General features: G+C 41.4%; 1 protein-coding gene across 6 annotated transcripts in view; it reads left to right on the forward strand.

Annotated features, from left to right (window-relative positions):
* Window positions 1–20239, forward strand: part of PAM (peptidylglycine alpha-amidating monooxygenase) — a 171481-nt gene that overhangs the window by 120211 nt on the left and 31031 nt on the right. For all 6 annotated transcript variants that reach the window (XM_066614797.1, XM_066614801.1, XM_066614802.1 and 3 more), the window contains exons 12-14: window positions 2052–2155; window positions 6323–6510; window positions 7994–8062. In XM_066614797.1, coding sequence (XP_066470894.1) covers window positions 2052–2155; window positions 6323–6510; window positions 7994–8062 — 361 coding nt within the window. The remainder of the gene's footprint in view (window positions 1–2051; window positions 2156–6322; window positions 6511–7993; window positions 8063–20239) is intronic.

Raw genomic sequence — 20239 nt, forward strand, 5'->3', positions numbered from 1 at the left:
GCTCTGAAAGGTGGTTCTGGAACAGCGTCTAGTGTGGCTGAAAAGGCCGATTCGGGAGTGACAATCCCTTCCACACCGGGAGCAAGTGCAGTCTGTCCCTGGCCTGTCTCCCTGGCTATGGGCCTTCCTTCTTTGCCTCTTAGCCTCAGACTGTTGGCCAAGTGTCTCTTCAAACTGGGAAAGGCCATGTTGCACAGCCTGCCTCCAAGTGGGCCGCTCAGAGGCCAGGGTTTCCCACTTGTTGAGGTCCACTCCTAAGGCCTTCAGATCGCTCTTGCAGATGTCCTTGTATCGCAGCTGTGGTCTACCCGTAGGGCGCTTTCCTTGCACGAGTTCTCCATAGAGGAGATCCTTTGGGATCCGCCCATCATCCATTCTCACGACATGACCGAGCCAATGCAGGCGTCTCTGTTTCAGTAGTGCATACATGCTAGGGATTCCAGCACGTTCCAGGACTGTGTTGTTTGGAACTTTGTCCTGCCAGGTGATGCCGAGAATACGTCGGAGGCAGCGCATGTGGAAAGCATTCAGTTTCCTCTCCTGTTGTGAGTGAAGAGTCCATGACTCGCTGCAGTACAGAAGTGTACTCAGGACGCAAGCTCTGTAGACCTGGATCTTGGTATGTTCCGTCAGCTTCTTGTTGGACCAGACTCTCTTTGTGAGTCTGGAAAACGTGGTAGCTGCTTTACCGATGCGTTTGTTTAGCTCGGTATTGAGAGAAAGAGTGTCGGAGATCGTTGAGCCAAGGTACACAAAGTCATGGACAACCTCCAGTTCATGCGCAGAGATTGTAATGCAGGGAGGTGAGTCCACATCCTGAACCATGACCTGTGTTTTCTTCAGGCTGATTGTCAGTCCAAAATCTTGGCAGGCCTTGCTAAAACGATCCATGAGCTGCTGGAGATCTTTGGCAGAGTGGGTAGTGATAGCTGCATCGTCGGCAAAGAGGAAGTCACGCAGACATTTCAGCTGGACTTTGGACTTTGCTCTCAGTCTGGAGAGGTTGAAGAGCTTTCCATCTGATCTGGTCCGGAGATAGATGCCTTCTGTTGTAGTTCCAAAGGCCTGCTTCAGCAGGACAGTGAAGAAGATCCCAAACAAGGTTGGTGCAAGAACACAGCCCTGCTTCACGCCGCTTCGGATGTCAAAGGGGTCTGATGTGGAGCCAGCAAAGACAACAGTGCCCTGCATGTCCTTGTGGAAGGATCTGATGATGCTGAGGAGCCTGGGTGGACATCCAATCTTGGGGAGAATCTTGAAGAGGCCATCCCTGCTGACCAGGTCGAAAGCCTTTGTGAGATCTATGAAGGCTATAAAGAGTGGTTGTCGTTGTTCCCTGCATTTCTCCTGCAGTTGTCTAAGGGAGAATACCATATCACTGGTGGACCTGTTGGCTCGGAATCCACACTGTGATTCTGGATAAACGCTCTCTGCAAGTACCTGGAGCCTCTTTAGTGCAACTCGGGCAAACAACTTTCCTACAACGCTAAGGAGAGAGATGCCACGGTAGTTGTTGCAGTCACCCCTGTCACCTTTGTTCTTGTACAGCGTGATGAGGTGGAAAATAATATTCATCGCTTATCATTGTTGGGTACACAGGATTAGATGCTTCCTTTTTGCATTGTTTGCAAAAGTATAATATATCCAATTGGATTTCATGACTGCAGTCCAGAGTGGACTATGTACATGCGTTCATACATATACACACAAAATTTCCTGTCTTCTCAAAATCCTCATGCTTCCCAACATTCAAAAAGTGATTTGACTTGCTGAATGCTTTTTAAAGGAAGGTCAAGAAAAACTATTGCATACAAACAGAATGTGGCTTACTTTTTTAAAATAACTTGATTTTTGAACTGTAATACAAATTGGGGGTGTTAGGGGATTTGAGGGCACATTCTGAAAAGAGAACCTAAAAAAAAAAAAATCAGCAGCTCACATGCACACCCTTCTGGATTACATTTTATAAATTCATGATTTCTCTACAGGTGAATGGGAAGAAACGTAATTGATGATATTCTGAACCTCTTGTCCTTTTCTGTCTTTCTCAGGCATTTTACCCTGTAGAAAACCCTGTAGAAATCAAATATGGAGATATTCTGGCAGCAAGATGTGTCTTTACTGGTGAAGGTAGAACTTCAGAAACTTACATAGGGTATGTGGTCTCTATATTAAAGATTTTAATAGTTATGGTCAGTTTTGGGGGGGTCAAACCCAAACCAGGGCAGCCTATTGAATTTGTCTTGGTAACTCCTTAGTATGTTCACATGACTCTGGACTAGTTGGTTAGAGAAAAGACAATTCTTGTAAAGCTGGAATATTCCTTTATTTTCTTGCCCAGAAAGTACAACATTCTGTCTACCCACATGCAGTGTTCATGGAAAATGCATTGATCACGGGATGATCTGGAGTGCAGGTCAAGATTTCATATGAAAATGTCATTACTTACTGACCTTAGAATATAGATAGAATATAGATGATTATTAGGGTGGTGCAGAATAGCAGCATATATGTGGATCCTATCTCTGATGTCTCTTTTGCAATCTGACTTGACCACTTCTTTAAGCTTGTGTCCCAAATATTCTAAGATGAGTCATTAAAATATTTTGTTAATTGAGTAATCCTTTGATGTGTAAACACTTCAATAGAGAAAGTTAAAACATTAATGTATTTATTGTTTAAGTTGTTAAGCTTTTTAAAAACAGCCCAGGTTGGGTAATTTATCAAGTTTTGTTATTGAGTTTGACAGTGTTAAAAGAATGTATAGAGGTGCAGAGACCTATAGGTTGGATTGCCTCCTTATCTAGTGGTATAGTGTACAGGGGGTGGAAAAAACAGGTTTCCTCAATTGCGATTTTGAGTTTATTGGAGGGGAGGGTGTGTATGTGTGCATGTGTGAAAGAGTTCTGTTGTTCCCCCCCCCCCTGTGTGTGTGTGTGTGTGTTCCTTTATAATGAGGGCATGGCCCAGAGGGCTTCTTCCATCTACTGTCCACCTTGATGTTGGTTTTTTAAAATAAACTTTTGGTTCAGCATGCTTATGCTATCCAGAACCTAAATACTGTGTTCATTACTACTGGTTTAGTATTCTTTCCTAGTGCTAAAACCATAAGATGGTTCTTTGATTATTTTAACTGCTAGTCTGCAATGGGCTGATGGTTATAACAATTTTTCTAAAATGTTCTGACTTTTTTCGTATTCAGTGTGCAGAATAATTGTTCAATTTAGTCCACATGCTTCAGCTTACAGAGCTTACAATAGCCATCATCTGAACATCTTTTTAGAGAAAGAATGCATCACCTTTCTCTCTATATATTCGGTCTTCATTTTACCTGCAGTGTGGCTGGTATAATCTCTCTTTAACAAAATAATTTTAAGGATGACAGTGTGTGAATTTAGAGATTGACTACAGTGAAAGTTATTATGTCCTGCCTTTAGAGTTACATATTTTGTCAGAGGTCAGGTCAGGAATCAGTGTCCCACCGAGGCATTAGCCAGAGGCTGGCAGTGGAGTTGAGCTGGCAGTTCTTATCCTTCGATAGTGTCCAAGATGAAAGGGTAGGCACAGCTAAAAAGTCATTAAAAGACCAATAAATAGTGGCCTTTTAAATAATATCACCTGCCTAGACTAAGGTCAGCTATAGAGGCCTGCTCTCTAGCCTGTCACTAAATGAAATGTGTATGTTTAGTCTTTAGTGACTACCACTTCTTACCGAGCAAAATAAGGTTGACACTCCCATTTCTGTAGAACAGGGGTGTCCAAAGTTTTTGGTATGATGGCCACATCAGCTCTCTGACACTGTGTCGGGGGCCGGGGAAAAAAAAGAATTAATTTACATTTAAAATTTGAATAAATTTACATAAGTTTACATAAATGAATATATTAAAGACAAACTTATATGAATGAATGAAGGACTTGCCATAGCTCAAGGCCTATTAAAGGCCTTGCACAAAGCAAAGCTGGCCTTTCCTTTGCTGCCACTACTGCATCACAGACGTGAAACAGCAAGAAGTGGAGGGAGCTCTCATCCCACAGCTCATGTGAGAGGTCAAACAGTCGCCCTCACGCTGCGAGCAGTTGCGTCGGGCCAGTGCTGGCTCCAACAAATCTCTGGAGGGCCAGAGGCTCATTGGAGACTGGGGGCTTCCTGAGGGCCGCATTGAGAGGCCCCGAGGGCCACATGTGGCCCCAGGGCCGGGGTTTGGGCAGCCCTGCTGTAGAAGATGAAAACATCATAAGGCAAAAAAAAAAAAAAATTGAATGAGCATGTTTTTATGCTACCTATTGTATTTTTTTAAAAAAAATTTTCTTCACCTGAACGGTACTGGCCAATGGATTATTTTGCGAGTTACCCAAAGATGCTGATCTCAGACTAGCTAAGACATTAAAATTGTCATCATCTCTTTAACATGCTTGTTGTGGCAGTGTAGGGGTAAATTGGGGGAAAAGAGGGCAGTACCAGCTCAAGCATTGTCTTTCCTCTCCACCCAATCACCACAGTCTTGCGTTACTTAATCTATGCATGACAAGCAATTCCTAGTTGCCCATTTTTCTCATTCATAAGAAATGAATGTTTTTCAGTTTGAATGGATGGAAAGGAGCGTGTCCCAAAGATATCTGGCATTTTATTAATGAGCTGATACTGTTATCACATACATTACTAGTTCTGTCTCCCGGAAGAATCAAACTGTGCTATGTTAGAAATATTGACAGCGTTTTGATATTGTTGAGATGTGTGGGTGAGAGTTTATTCCTCAGTTGCTCTCCAGCACTTTGCTTACATTCTTAAAGAGATGGCGGTTCTCCTGACAGGTATCTAAATCCAGCTGGGGTGAGAGAGAGAGAGAGAGAGAGAAGAAATCTCAAAGAGATATTTTCAAGGCAAGGAAGATTTCAGTGGTGTTCAAGAGATTCCACCTTTTCAAAGGCTGAAAAACCAATTCCCTTTTTGGAAGGTCTCGTCCCTTTCTTCCCTGGCTGGTGTCGTTATTGTTGCCATGGTGAATAAATGAATGCTGCATGATGCCATGGGAAAAAAGTCAGCATTGACGTCTTTGCAAGCTGCAAATAGCCCACCCCCACACCTTTTTATTAGTGTAGGCTGACTGACTTGATGGTGAAAACTAATTAAAAATAAAAGCTTTGTGTAGCCAATTGCTTTTTTGGAGGGGAGCCTCTGTGTGTGTCAGAAGCCTGGCACTGCCGGTAGACTGTTTGCCTAATCAGTGGGTAAGAACTACTGAAGGATGTTGCAGAGAATATCTCTCAACACAAAAAGTAGATCAGCACAAGCTGTGTGAAACAAATGTTAGGTTGGTGCAGCACCATATGCCATTTATTTAAGCCACTGTAGTTTTTTTTCTTTTGTAAAGAAAACAAAAACTTCACTTTTATTGCCTGGCTTTGAAATGAGTTGCTACAGCTTCACGTCTGTGAATAACTGTTTCTTTTTAGGGTGTTTTTTCTTTTTCTTTTTTGTCTTACATTGTTCCTAAAGAACCTGCTGTTTCTTTTTTTCTTGAAGGAACTTGTAATTTAAGTTTGGCGTTCTGGGGAGCTACAGCACCACTTAATCTAAATGGAAGATGCTACACTTAGTGTCCCGTAACATAATGAAACTAAATTTTTCCTTGGACCTATACTTTGCAACCTTGCAGGGGGAAGAGAAATCTGGCAAGCATTAAATAGAAGAGTCCTAAATTAAATCTGTAAATTATTAATAACTTGTAAATGGAATACATCATCTTGGCTGGGGGAAAACAGTCTTCAGAAGGAATAAATAGTTTATACTGCTGTGTTCTCTCTTAGTGATCTTGGGTGCAGTCTATCAAGCACGCGTGCTTTGCAATCTCTAGTCAGGCCAGTGGAAGCTTGTGAAATGCACCTACCAAAAAGGCCATTAAAATTGGCCAAGGCCATGCAGGAGCAGGAGTGCTTAGGGGGTGCACTCCAAGCTGGGAGGTAGAGAGTAGAGTGCTGATAACGGAGTGGGCAGCTTGTTGATGCAGGTTCAAAATGCTAAGCGTTCTTAATTTTTGATAGTTTATGAAAACTGTGCAGGCTGATGGTTCTGTAATGTAAATGCCAAACAAACAGTTGAGGATAATGGCCTTTTTATGTCAAAGGTTCTTATGCATTTTTAATGTGGAACATTTAAAATGCATCGCCGTCTAACCTTTTATCATTTTTTGCAGATTGTGATTTTTTCCCCTCCCTTTGCTCTTTATGTCAATCTTTGAATATATATTTATAACTAAAGCTAATATAATCCAAGTCATGCCTCCTTATAGGATGTATTTTGCAAAATTGTATTTTGCTGTAGGGGTACAGCTAGTGATGAAATGTGCAACTTCTACATTATGTACTACATGGAAGCCAAACATGCAGCCTCGTACACGACCTGTACGCAGAATATAAACCCAGAAATGTTTAGAAGCATACCGCAGGAGGCAAATATTCCTATTCCTGTTAAGCCTGATATGACTATGATGACCCATGGGCACCATGAAGGTACAAGCATTATCTATATACTAATGGAAAAAGGGAAAGCAGCAGAGTGTATTTACTAGGAAGTGAATGAGGAAAATGGAGACATTGCTGTAAAGATGACAGTTGCTATTTTTTTTCCAAGCATAGAATAACTATGGGAAAAGGGGTCAATAAAGCGGTTCCTAAAACAGAATGCAGCAATTCCATGCATGTGCAACGTGTACAGGCTTTGTATCTGCGTCTATTGGCCCTAACTTTAGCCTTGGGTTCAACTGTCGTGTATGTGTTTAAATGGCTCATTTCATTTTTCCTTTGCCATCTTTACCCATTCCCCCTCTGATGCAAAACTTGCGTGACAGACCCAGATGGGCATATTTCTACCTGCATTTGTGCATGAGTATTGGTGATTCTTTACACTATCATGCACCTTTACAAAATGCATCTGTAAAATTGTGCTTTTTTAAAAATAGGAAATGCACCCTTGTGCATCTTTCCTTGTGTGGCATTAGGGTTTGGAGTTGGTGGTTGTCAAGTTGTCCAGTAAGCCATGAGGGAAGAGATCTGCTCTTAAGCAGAAGCCTGTTCACACTAATTAAACTATGGAAGACACAAGAAATTCATTGGACAAGGATGTGCCATCATGGACAGGAGGACGATCTTCTTTCCTCTTGGAGGCAGCAGATGTCCAATTAGCCTGGCATAATGTTACACCTTTGGAGAGAAAATGCAGTTGGGGGTTAGCAACCAGCTGGAGCAGGTTTTCTACCTGTTCTAATCAGCAAGCAGACTTGGCCTGGAAAGTTTATAGGGAATGAGAACTATCACTTGAACATGTATCAAATCTTTGCATGGTCTTTCTTTGCTTACCAGATCAAGGAAGATCAAATTCCGATTAATACTTAGCTGTTATTTTATTGTTATTAATTCAGGAGATTAAGTCAAATATGGACATATGTCAGTGGTTCCTAGCGTTATTCCCTCGCGTACCCCTTGGCATTCCTTTTCCATAAATTGTTCCCCCATATTAACAACATGTTGGTAAAATTTATATATTTTCAACTACTTGAAAATATATAAATTTAAAAATACACAGATTTTTAAACTACTGATCCATATCTGGAATTACACAAATTGATGACCAGAACATAGCAGTTACTCTTTTGCTGCCAACTAGCTGCCTTCCTGCCTGCCTTGCCAATCCTGCAAGGCATTCTAATACAGACCTGCCTTTTTCCTCACCATTATTCAATTCTTTTTTAGGAACCCTTAAAGGTGCTAGCAAATACTCCTGGGGGTACATGTACCCCCGATTGGAAACCACTGGCATATGTGAATGGACCAATAGATGTTGTTCAATCTGGGTTCTACTGATTCCATATGAGACATAGCTGTTGAGTTGCAGTCTCATTGTAATCAGTTTAGTTGCAAAGGCTAATATGTACAGGTATGTGAAATTTTCCTGACAATTTCTTTGATAATTAGATCTTGCCCTTCTCTTTTTCAGAAAGTAGAAGTGGAGATATGTCAGTAATGCAACAGCCAAAAAGAGAAGAAGAGGAAATTTTAGACCAGGGTATGTATAATATCCATTTCATTAAACGTATAAAAATTAATTTTAGTAGTAGTCATAATTGCGTGCTGATTACACTCAGATTAATTGTGTGTGTTTATGAGGCTGTTACTCCTTTTCACCAACTAGCATGTAAAGCCGTCCTTGCCACTGCATTGCTGTACCTTATATAATAAATGATTCAAGAGGAAATGATCAATTACCAGTCCCTAACCTTGCAGGTAAAACTCATTAGTACAATTTAATCTCAGTTGATTTTTCTGTCCTCAAGTGACCTTGCTTAATACTACTGTAATGTATTTGTGTATGGTGCCTAACAATGGATGTACTGGGGGAGATGATGTTCTACACAGAATAAAAAGAATTATATGTAGTGTTTGATTGCAAACATATACTAAAAATATTGGGTGATCTCCAGAACAAGTTTCAGTGGACATGGTACATTGCAATGTTGCCCAATCACTAGTGGAATTGGAATGTTTTAACTTTTGCAAGATGTTGCAGGATTGGCTTGTGCGAGAAAGAGTGTGATATGCTGCACAACATTCTCCGCTAGCATAGGAACTATTCTGGAGCAGAGGTCACTTCTTTAGCAGTATAGCCTGGTGCAGCTCTTTAAGAGCATTTTCATTAGCAAAAGACAACTCCGCATATTACTGATCAATTGCCTATTTTGTCAGAACGGATTTTGAATTTCAGATTTATAACATGACAGTTATTTGAGTTGCTCCTGTATGGATCAGCTTGGTTGAATGTCCATACTACGTAATGATGTATTTTGCTGTCGAGATGCAACATAAGGAGATGTACAAAGTGAACCATATGCAAAGTGAACCACAATGGGTACTAGGTTTTTTCTTGTTTTGTAAATATGCAAATGGCATGTTTCAGACCTGAACAATAATTGTAATTAGTTATTCAAAGGTGGACAGTAATGATTAGATCCCAGAAGGCTGTTTTACAATCTGGTGACTGGCCTATTATGTAGCATTCTAATTGTAAAAGATAGAATGCGCGATATGCCTTCACCTCCCATATGATGATGTTTTTTTTATATGTTATGAATATATATTAAGTATTTATTCCAGTGTTTCTCATACTGTGAGTCGGGACCGACTAGGTGGGTCGTAAGCCAGTTTCAGGTGGGTCCCCATTCATTTCAGTATTTTATTTTTTAATATATTAGACTTGATGCTACCATGGTATGTGATGGCATTTGGGGAAATGTTACAGACCTGTCCTTTGAGCAAGCTACTATGTATCTATGTCTTTTAACAATGATAGTAAATGGGACTTACTCCTGGGTAAGTGTGGGTAGGATTGCAGCCTGGGATTGTTAAAAATTTTCCTACTTGATGATGTTACTTCCGGTCATGACATCACTTCTGGTGGGCACTGACAGCATTCTGAAAAGTGGGTCCTGGTGCTAAATGTGTGAGAATCACTGATTTATTCTATGCCAATAAAGGTCTAGTAAGTAAATAATAATTGTAAAAACTTTCTCCATGTTTCAGTTAGGATGTTAAGGCTTATTCTTCAGAAAACCACAATCATGTTTTGAGTTGTGTATACTGCATTTTAAAACCTGGAGGCGCCATCTGCATGGAGCATCAGGTGGTCTTGCACTAAAGCTGCGTGCACGCGTGCGTGTGTGCGTGTGGAGAGAGGGGAGCTTATGTAAGCCATTCCAAACTTTTTAAAGGAATAGCAGGTTATAACAATTATCATAGCCAAGATGGTACAGAAAGTGTAAGAGGTGCTATCATAAGGCACTGTTTGCCCTACTGAGCCAAAGACGATCACATTCTAGCCCAGGGATTTTGTTGAAGGGGACACAGGATGAGATCCTATGCGTCCAATTAGACATACATTGGATTGACCTGTTGCACTGTTAAAGAATGAGTCTTGAAACACAGAATGTTGATCCTATAAAAGCTTGATTTTTATTACAAAAAAGAACATAAGATTAATATTAGCTTCTCAGTTAGTTCCTATATTAATTTGCTAATATGCCCTTATGTTGCATAAATTGAGGAGTCAGGGCAGGGCACTTCTGGTTATCCCTAAGGCAGAGCATCTATATTTCTCCCCATCCACAGATTGAGAGGACCCAACATAGGGGACCCTCATTCTTCACTGCAGCATGAGCTTGGCAGGGCCTTGCAGGACCCACAATTTCCTCTACCCCAGGGGAGATTATGAGCCTCTGCATAGGCCCTAGCAAAGGAGACAGACCCAGGGTACTGAGCATAGTTACAAACAAATCTACCAGCATTCAGGAACCATTCATGTTCATGGTCCAGTTTGATGTTTTATGGTCCACTTTGGCCATCTTTCCATGGAACCAAATGGCAGCCATCCATCCTGGAAGCTCAATTTTTCTTGTAGCTGAACAATTTCCAGGTGCTTTTAGGCACATTGTAACTCCAGGCCATTTCAGCCATATTCTTTAGTTCACATGAATCCTCACATACCATCCTCAACTAACCTAAAACTGATCCCAGAAATCAAAGCCTAACGTGACTCATGACAGTACATTAAAATATCATTGTGATTGAATAAAGTTAAAAAGGCAGTGGAAGGACCTAGAATTCATTGGAGACAGTAATCCTTCCAGAGTTTCTAAGTCAGTGGTTCCCAAACTCCTACAGGAGAGTTGGAAATCAGGTAAATGTTTGCTTGAACGGAGAGGATCAATCTGGAAAAAAATGAATCCAGTAAATCTCAAATGAAAAGGCAGAGAGAGAACGTAAAAAGCTTTACCCGAAAATAAATTGTAGAATCAAATACTGCTGTCTAAATCTTAATGAAGTGTAACATTCATTCTTAACTAGGTAAATCAGAACATCCAGTGACATGAATCTTGTCATCTAAAAGGTGTTCAATGACTCTTCTTGATAAACAGAATAATAGGAAAACAGTCTGGGATTTTCTTCACCACAGAAACAGATGACCCCTTGTGGAATTCTGGGCTGAAGATAGAAACTTTCATATAGGCTGCCACAAGATGGCAAGACTCCAGCATTCCTTCTACTGTTCTTCACTTGACAACCAAAGCCTGTTCCATGGCCAGTGCAACCTGTCTAACCCCAGGAAGGGTAGTCTTTCCTGCATTCTGGGTTGAAGCAGCACTTCCGGTGCTTTCTTCCCCTGACTTCCTATGGGAGATAGCAAATTAACATTTTATCCAATTAGAGTTACTGAGGTATGCATCATAGTGAATTAGGAATCTATTTTGTCTATGGGCATTTTGACATGCTATAAGCATTAACCTAACACTACTTTTCAGATCATTTGTGAAATACTCATTTGAAAGCAAACAATAAGTGCTTTAGAAAACTGACAAGTCTGTCTCTGTTTTACTGTCTCAGCATATACTGGCTTTGCATTTGAAAATCTGTTTCATTCAGGTCCAAATCCAACACTTTAATTACTGTAGCATGCAATCCTCTAGAGCCACCATTCTTAACCTTTTTTGGCTACAGCCCCTTAGGAGCTCTTAGGTTTTAGGGTCCCCCATCAAACAAGGATACAACATGAACTGATAAACATAAAGCCCCCTTCTCAGAGTTTTCAGTCTGTGGCCTCCTTCATGTGCCAGGGCTCCCCAGGAGGCCATATGGCTGCTTTAGAGCAAGGTCTGTAATTTTGAATCGGAGCATCCTTTAAAATGCCCTTACCTGGGGATACCTCCTTTGTTTGACTGTTACTTAGTTTAAAAAGAACATGGCAACATTGTCAGGTCTGTGTTCTGGATAAGGCAGAAACACAGCCAACAAGGTGGTTCAGGAACAGGTGCAGATTGCTGGAGTCAGCAGGATCAGCAAACACCTGTGACTGCCTCACCCTGGGTGTGGCTTAACCTACACTGATTGGCCACTCCAACTACTTAATGTTTGGTCTGTTGAGCTTCCAGTGCAGCAGTAGGAGTGTAGTAGGAGACTACTGAACTGCTGCCAGTAACGTGGGAGGCTGGATGTGAGTATATACATGTTGATACTGACCATGGAATGAACTTTGACTGTGTATCTTGGAAAACTGATTTGAATTTGTTGTTTATGGACTGACTGCTCATCGTGCTGACTAGGACTGTTTACTGATTACTCTACCTGTGATAACCCTTGCTCTGAAATATAACCACTGCATTCAAAGAACTCTGCTGGTGTATGCTGTTTTGTGTGCCTGCTCATCCAAGGTTCCATACAACTCTTTACCAGACAAAGGGTTGCAACTCTAACAAACATCATCTAGAGGCAATTGTAATGATTTAACATGGGGATTTGGCAGAATGTTTTAAATGTATGAAGCACATTTATTTTGTTTTGCAGGTTTAGTTTCTAATTGTCACTTGTAAAAAAAATCTCAAAGAGAAGCAGCAATACTGACATGTTTAATAACAAACCTCTACTTGATGTGTATATATATTTCCAACATGTTTCCATGGAAACTGGTTCTATAACTTTTGTTGGTCAAAAAAAGAAATCAAAATCCTTTGAGTGGGTTTTTTTTTTAAATTTTTAACTGGTTGATTTAAATGATCTTACATCATTTTTCTCTACTGACTTTAATTGCAGAAGTTCCAGCTAATACCGTTGTAAGTGCTGAAAATATTAAAATCAGTTTGGGGGCTGGGGGTGTAATTGTTGATCATTAAGGTGTCTCTTTAAAACAATTCAGGTACTAATTACTGTATGTTTTCCTTGATTATATGTCATGAGTGCTGGGCAATGGATTAAATGAAAATGTTGCTTTTTCTAAAGTTCCAACTCCACACTTTTGTATTGTTGTTCAATTATCTTACTGTTGCTTATTCATTTTCATTGTGTCAGTTAAGACACTGGTGTTTCTCTTTTAATGACAGGAATTTCGATTCAATTGTGGTTGTTCATTGCTGTCAAGACAGTGTTTTAGCTAGACTAGGATTTGGACTGAGGCTTGTCTAGACAAGGATCTGGCCATTAGAACACATGAGCTGTTTTATGCTATTTGAAGCTATATCAAGTCATATACCTATCTATGTAAAAATGTAACTGCACTGCAGGTTAAAGACCAGACCACAGGCAGTGGTGGTATAAAATGACATTATTCTTAAGGAGAAAATGTATCCTAGTTTTACTGAATGAGTTTTTGGCCTGCGTGTGAGGACCCAAAGGTCTTGAAACAGGTTAATCCAACTTTTTTCTAAACCAAATATTTATATCCATCTTATTGATTATTATTAAACACAGTTTCCTTTCTTTGCTTATACAGGCTTTCTGATCTTTTGCAGATATAATATAAAATTGCCTACATTTTGTATACAAGCATTTGAGTTTTTTTATTGTCCAGGAAGTTACTTTATCATTCCTTAGTAGATTCAATTTCATATTTTTCACTTTCAGAGAAAGAAAAATTTGAAGATTTTGATTTAAACTAGAGCTTGGCCTGAACTAGAGTTTCTAAGCCTTTAAACCACGATATCACACTTGGTTGTTTCAGGGTTCAATCCTATCCAACTTTCCATTGCTGATGCAGCCGCAATGTAATCCCAAAGTAAGGGAACAAATGTTGAGGAGGCCTCCAAGACTGCCCCTGTAGGATGCAGCATGCACCCCATTGGCACAGCTACATCCATGTTGGAAAGTTGGATTGGATTGGACCCCAAGGTGCCCATAGAAGAGTAATATGATTTCTAAACAAAGAGAGACCTGCCTTGTAAAATGAGGCAAGCAAGGCAACAAGGAGAGAGAAATACAATGTTTCTACCATTTGATGATAGAGGCTGAGAAAATTTGCCAATAATGCCAAAGGTGTTGAAGGGTATTAGTATAAGAGAGATAATTTAGTCCCTCTTGTTGGAGGAAATTAAAAATAGTTTCCTCTTTGGGGGAAAGCAGTGTAGCTTAAGCAGCGGACCCTCCCTTTGGGTATCACCCCAGGGAACCTCCCTCACCTGGCTGACTGCTAATCAGTAAAAAAGACAAAGAGGCAATGGCTTGTTAAAGTTGCAAAAAAAGAGAAGTTATTTACTTACAGTTCCATTGAGTGTATATTTACAGCATCTGATTAGGATCAGAGGTTCAGCTAACACTTAGAGATAGCAAGACCCTGGAGCTGTCTCGCCCTACATGCCTTGTGCTCAAGTTGGCCTGGGCATCAAAGCCCTGGTGTGCGCCATCTTAACAGGTCAGTGGTCAGAGGACAAGAGAGAGTGCTCAGAGGAGAAGGGAAGGATAAAGGGTTAGGGTCACACCCCACAAGGATCACAGAGAGAACAGGTAGAAAGGTCAGAGTCACTGGGCCATAACTTGACCCCTTCTGGACAGCATCCTGCCCACGGAGGGTGCCTAGCAGACGGAGTTGCATCAACTCCAACACCCCTTCTCAACTCCGGGTGCACAAGTCTAGCAGATTCATACTTTCTCGTAGACTTTGGAATTTATCTCTTGCTAGTGGCTTAGTCAAGATGTCTGCTATCATTTCTTTGGTTGGACAGTAGTTCATCCTGACAAGTCCCTTCTTGATCATATCACACACAAAGTGATTTCTGATATCTTTGTGCTTTGTGTGTGCATTTTGGCTTTCTGACTGTGCCAATCTGATACAACTCTGGTTGTCTTCAAACACTTGGGTTGGCTTTTGTTCATCTATGCCCAAATCATTTAACAACTAACAAAGCCATATTACTTCTCTGCATGTTTCTAATGCAGATATGTACTCGGCCTCTGTGGAAGAAAGAGCAACAGAGATTTGTTTCCTGCTTGCATCAACTCCAACACCTCTCACTTGGGCTTCAGCCATGTCTGGCCTCTTACAAGGAAGATGTTTGTCAGTGTGTTGCCAGCAATACAGGTTCAATAAGAGGGACTTACCGCTTGCATTGAAGAAAATGGAAGAAGTGATGCACTTCATTCATAAATGTATGAAGCTGCCTTATATTGAGTCAGACCATTGGTTATCTAGGCCAACACTGAACTGCTGCAAAGAAGTGGCAGCTTGTACAACTAGGATTTGATGTAAGCCCTGAGCCCTTTCTTCCTGGTGTCTAGAGCCTCGCTTGCACAAAGCAGCTTTAAAACATTAGTAGTGCCAGGTCAATTCACAGCCTTCTTTGTGTCTTTTTTAATGAATTATACAGGGACAGAAGTTGTCATAGTGTAGTTGCTTGACTTATTTTTCTTTATCCCTGCATTTTTTCCTTGTGAATGTTTATAACATACATGTTATATCTGTTACAGAGGATGCCCATGTATATACATTATGGGTTTTTTAAATACACCTTTAAAAATATTTTTAGGACAGGAAAAAATTGTGAACTGCTTGCATGAAGAAAGAAGCAGTAGCTTATTTTGCAAAACTGTGTACACCATTCTTAACTGAAACTGGGTGAGGGGGCTTGTACTAGATCAGGGGCGCCCAAACCCCGGCCCTGGGGCTACATGTGGCCCTTGAGGCTTCTCAATGCTGCCCTCAGGGAGCCCCCAGTCTCCAATGAGCCTCTGGCCCTCCCGAGATTTGTTGGAGCCCGCACTAGCCCGACGCAACTGTTCTCAGCCTGAGGGCGACTGTTTGACCTCTCGAGTGAGCTGTGGGATGAGGGCTTCCTCCACTGCTTGCTGTTTCACATCTGTGATGTGGTAGCGGCAGCAAAGGAAAGGCCAGCCTTGCTTTCTGCAAGGCCTTTTATAGGCCTTGAGCTATTGCAAAACCTTCATTCATTCATATAAGTTCATTAATATATTCATTTATGTAAATTTATGTAAATTTATTCAAATTTTAAATGTAAATTAATTCTTCCCCCCCGGCCCCCCCCCGGCCCCCGACACAGAAAGATGATGTGGCCTCCAGCCAAAAACTTTGAACACCTCTATACTAGATGACAAACTTCTTAAGAAGTTCTTTTAAGGCTATAAAGGCTATAAATCTGTTGATTGGTGGGGGCTAGATGAAGGAAAGCAGCCTGTCTAACATTTAGAATATTTTTTCAAGCATATTAGCAAGGATGGCTAAACACATTTTGTTCGGCTCCAATTTGCTTTGTTCATTTCACCAAAATTGGCCCTATTAACTCTGGTAATTATTTTCTGACAGGGGATTTCACTTGGGATATTTCCCCTTCCAGAGGCTGAAATTAGAAATTTAGTTGAAATCGTTGAGCCAGGACTGTTTATAAACATGACAGACTCTCTTAGGGTCATTTTGAAAAGACTTAATTTTCCCCCTTGCTGCATTCTTAATAATGAATTTTCCATGAAAGTCCTGGAGCTTAGCTTCCATTTTAATTTATTATTGCTTTAACTTGACTCTTTTAAGAACACTTTTATAACATGCCCTAAATGTAAAATTTATAAAAACTGAAATAATTGAAATCCTTAGTCTCGTCATTCATTATCTAAATTTAATGTAAGCAATTGTGAGCCTGCATGTTTGCCTGAATGGTTGAACTGGAGAAACAATGAAACTTATTAGCTGCTCACAAATGCCAGTCAAAAACAGACAGATGAAGTGATTGATGTAGTGATTAAGTATCAGCCCATTCCATGCTTCCTTCAGAAGCTCCATAAATGCCTTGAGCAACATTATTGTTGCTGCTGGTGGCTTGCTTGTGGCGCTGCAGATAAAACCTGTGGGCTAAGAACCAGATCAAGGAATCCAGCTTTTTGACCCAAGGGCCATAATGCAAATTTATTGTTGATTATATATTTTCCATTATATTTCATTCAATGTTTTTATGGAAGGTGTTTATTGTCTTCTTTTTAAAAGTTGGAGCCAGTCTGAGGAGGAAAATAGGAAGTTGCCTTTCTTGCTCTCACTTGTTTTTGGCTAGATCTTTTAAAACCACACTGCATTGCTCCTGGACAGGACAGAAGCTTGCACATACTTAGACCTACTGTGCTGTTCTTCCATGTGCATACCTACACACGTCCCAATTGCTGCATCAGGGAATGAGGCTGCTGCATTTGGGCAAATGGCACCAGCATGGAGTGTGCGCAAGCAGGAGGGTCTGAGGCCTGGATTGAAGGCTCTTGTATGTTGGATCTAGACCCTGGGCCTTCCTTGGCCTGCCTCTGAACTAGATACTGTTTCTTTTGTAAGCAGTTGTGCTAACACCAAAAACAAACAGGATTTAGTTGAAACTGGTTTAGTTTGGTTTGAAGTGTTGCCAAAAAAGAGATCAGATTCTTGCTTTTGCATTCATTCTTCTTTGTTTCCTACATCACCTAGCATATTCTGTACGTGCTTCAGAAGTTGTAGTCTGCTGTGTGGTCCTTTAGTAATACTTCTGACTCTGGATTGCAAATAACTAGAGACAGGGGAGTGTGTTTACTGCAGATCTGGAGTGCTCACTTGAAGTGGGCTATTGTATCTCGTTTGAATATGATATTGTAAAGATAAAAATCTAAGTGATGGGAACCTTGAAAACTTGAATGTATCTTTCTTTGTGAATGTTACCTCTTCATTCTTGCATCCTGAGTACAGTGGTGCCTCGCAAGACAAATGCCTCGCACACCAAAAAACTCGCAAGACGAAAGCGTTTTTGCGATTTTTTCTGGTGACTCGCAAGACGAATTTTTTCTATGGCCGTGCTTCGCAAGACGAATTTTTAAAATTAAAAAGTTGTTTTGTGCTTGAAATTTTTGAAATCCTCTGTACAGTATGTATGCCTTTAAAGAGCACTTAATAAACACTTTGTAAACCAAATTTGACTTTGTTCTGACTTTTTTTGCCCATAGGAACGCATTAATTAAATTTCAATGCATTCCTATGGGAAACCGTGCTTTGCAAGACGAAATTTTCGCAATACGAAACGACTTGCAGAACGAATTAATTTCGTCTTGCGAGGCACCACTGTATATGTAATCACTTACATATCTGAAGACGTTCTGGTAGCATAATGTCTATGCTTATTTCAGAAATGGTTTGTTTAACAAGGCTGTTGATTTTCTGATTCTTTGTTTGGGGGGGGGGGACCTGCTTACTAACTCTTGCAAATCACAGGAAACAGAGTTCAAATGAAACCAAGCAAAAGGATAAGGCAATGCCTTCCTGCCAGACTTCATAGACGAATGAAATAATTATCCATCACAAAGCAGCCTTACTAACAACACTGGTTGAGGAAGGGATATTTTCTAGATTTGGAGAACAGACAAATGTAGAAATGTACAACAAACCAGTGATTTGGCAGGTTACAAAACTGAAGTAATAACCCAGTATTGTCCATGAACATAGGTCACAAAGGAGGGGAGTGGGAATAGAATGCATAGAATGCAGTGCTACAGGCAAGTGTGTGTAGCTATGGGAGGAGCCATAACTGAGTCGTAAAACATAATAATAATAATAATAATAATAATAATAATAATAATAAACAACTTTATTTTTACCCCGCCTTTCTCCCCGAAGGGACTCAAGGCAGCTTACAACAGATTAAAAACAGATTAAACAACATAATTAAAAAACAGATTAACAACATAATTTAAAAACAGATAAAAGCATATTAACACATATAATAAAAACAGTAAGATAAAAAGTAGTCAGGAAAAAGAGCATAGAGCAGCAAGTCATAAAAGAATCAGGCCTGTAAAAAAATATGAAAAGATGTTGAAAAGATGTTAAAAAGGCCGAGAACTCAGAAGGCTTGTTTAAACAGAAGGGTCTTCAGGCCTCGCCGAAAAGTCTCAAGAGAGGGAGCCATTCTTAAGTCAAGGGGAAGGGAATTTCATAGTGTTGGTGCCACTACTGAGAAGGTCCTATTTCTAGCTGCCGCCCTACGTACCTCCCTAGGCGGTGGCACTTGTAAAAAGGCCTTCTCTGATGTCCTAAGAGGATGAGCCGGATTGTACGGAAGTAGGCGATCTCTAAGATACCCTGGCCCAGAGCAGTATAGGGCTTTAAAGGTCAAAACCAGCACCTTGAATTGGGCCCGGAAATGAATGGGCAACCAATGTAGCTGCTGGAGAAGCAGACTGACAGAGCCAAACTGCCTACCTCCAGTAACTGCACGGGCCGCCGCATTCTGCACTAGTTGCAGTTTCCGAACCGTCTTCAAGGGCAACCCCACATAGAGCACGTTACAATAATCTACCCTCGATGTCACCGTGGCATGGATCACCGTGGCCAGGTCTGCACGATCCAAGTACAGTCGCAGCTGGCGCACCAGCCAAAGCTGAGCGAAGGCCCCCCCTAGCCACAGCCTGGGAATCCAGGAGCAGCTGCGAGTCCAGGTGGACCCCCAAGCTGTGGACCTGCTCCTTCAGGGGGAGTGCAATCCCATTCAGCACAAGCCGATAGTCCAGCACCTGCATCGAGGATTTCTGAACCAGGAGAGCCTGTGTCTTATCTGGATTTAATTTCAGCTTGTTAGCCCCCATCCAGATCCTCACTGCCTCCAGAAAGCACTCCAGGCCCTCAACCGCCACCCTGGAGTCTGGAGGAAAGGAGAGATAGAGCTGGATATCATTGGCATATTGATGGCACCCCACTCCAAACCCCCGGATGACCTCTCCCAGCGGTTTCATGTAGATGTTAAATAGCATGGGGGACAGAATTGAACCCTGTGGCACCCCGCACCTCAAGGGCCAGGGCGTCGAACAGGCATCCCCCAGCACCACCATCTGGGACCGATCCTCCAAGTAGGAGCGGAACCACCGCAAAACAGTGCCTCCAACTCCCAACTCGGCCAATCGGCCCAGAAGGATACCATGGTCGATGATATCGAAAGCCGCTGAGAGGTCCAGCAGGACCAACAGGGACGCACTCCCCCTGTCCAGTCCCCGGCATAGGTCATCCACCTACGTACACGTAGGTGTACACATACACATACTTTACATTCAGAAGGCTCCGGCTTCAGCTTCTGGCTTCTCCAGGTAGGACAAAGAAAGTCCTCTGCCTGAAACCTGTGAGAGCTGCTGCTGATCACTGAATAATACTGAGGTAGATGGACCAGTAGTCTGATTTAGTGTAAAACCGGTTCCGGTTCTTATGATCAGCTTAGAGCAGCCATTTTCAACCACTGTGGCATGGCACACTGGTGTACCACAAATGGTCCACAGGTGTGCCGTGGGAATTTGGGAGAGGGTCATTTGTCAATAGGACCATTGGGGGATGTGAGCCCCCATTAACAGCACAGTGTGCCTTGTCAAATGTCAAAAAATTGATGATGTGCCTTGCCAGTGTGCTGTGAGATGAAAACGGTTGAAAATC

The sequence above is a fragment of the Tiliqua scincoides genome, chromosome 2, assembly GCF_035046505.1.
Source record: "Tiliqua scincoides isolate rTilSci1 chromosome 2, rTilSci1.hap2, whole genome shotgun sequence".
Classification (NCBI taxonomy): Eukaryota; Metazoa; Chordata; class Lepidosauria; order Squamata; family Scincidae; genus Tiliqua; species Tiliqua scincoides.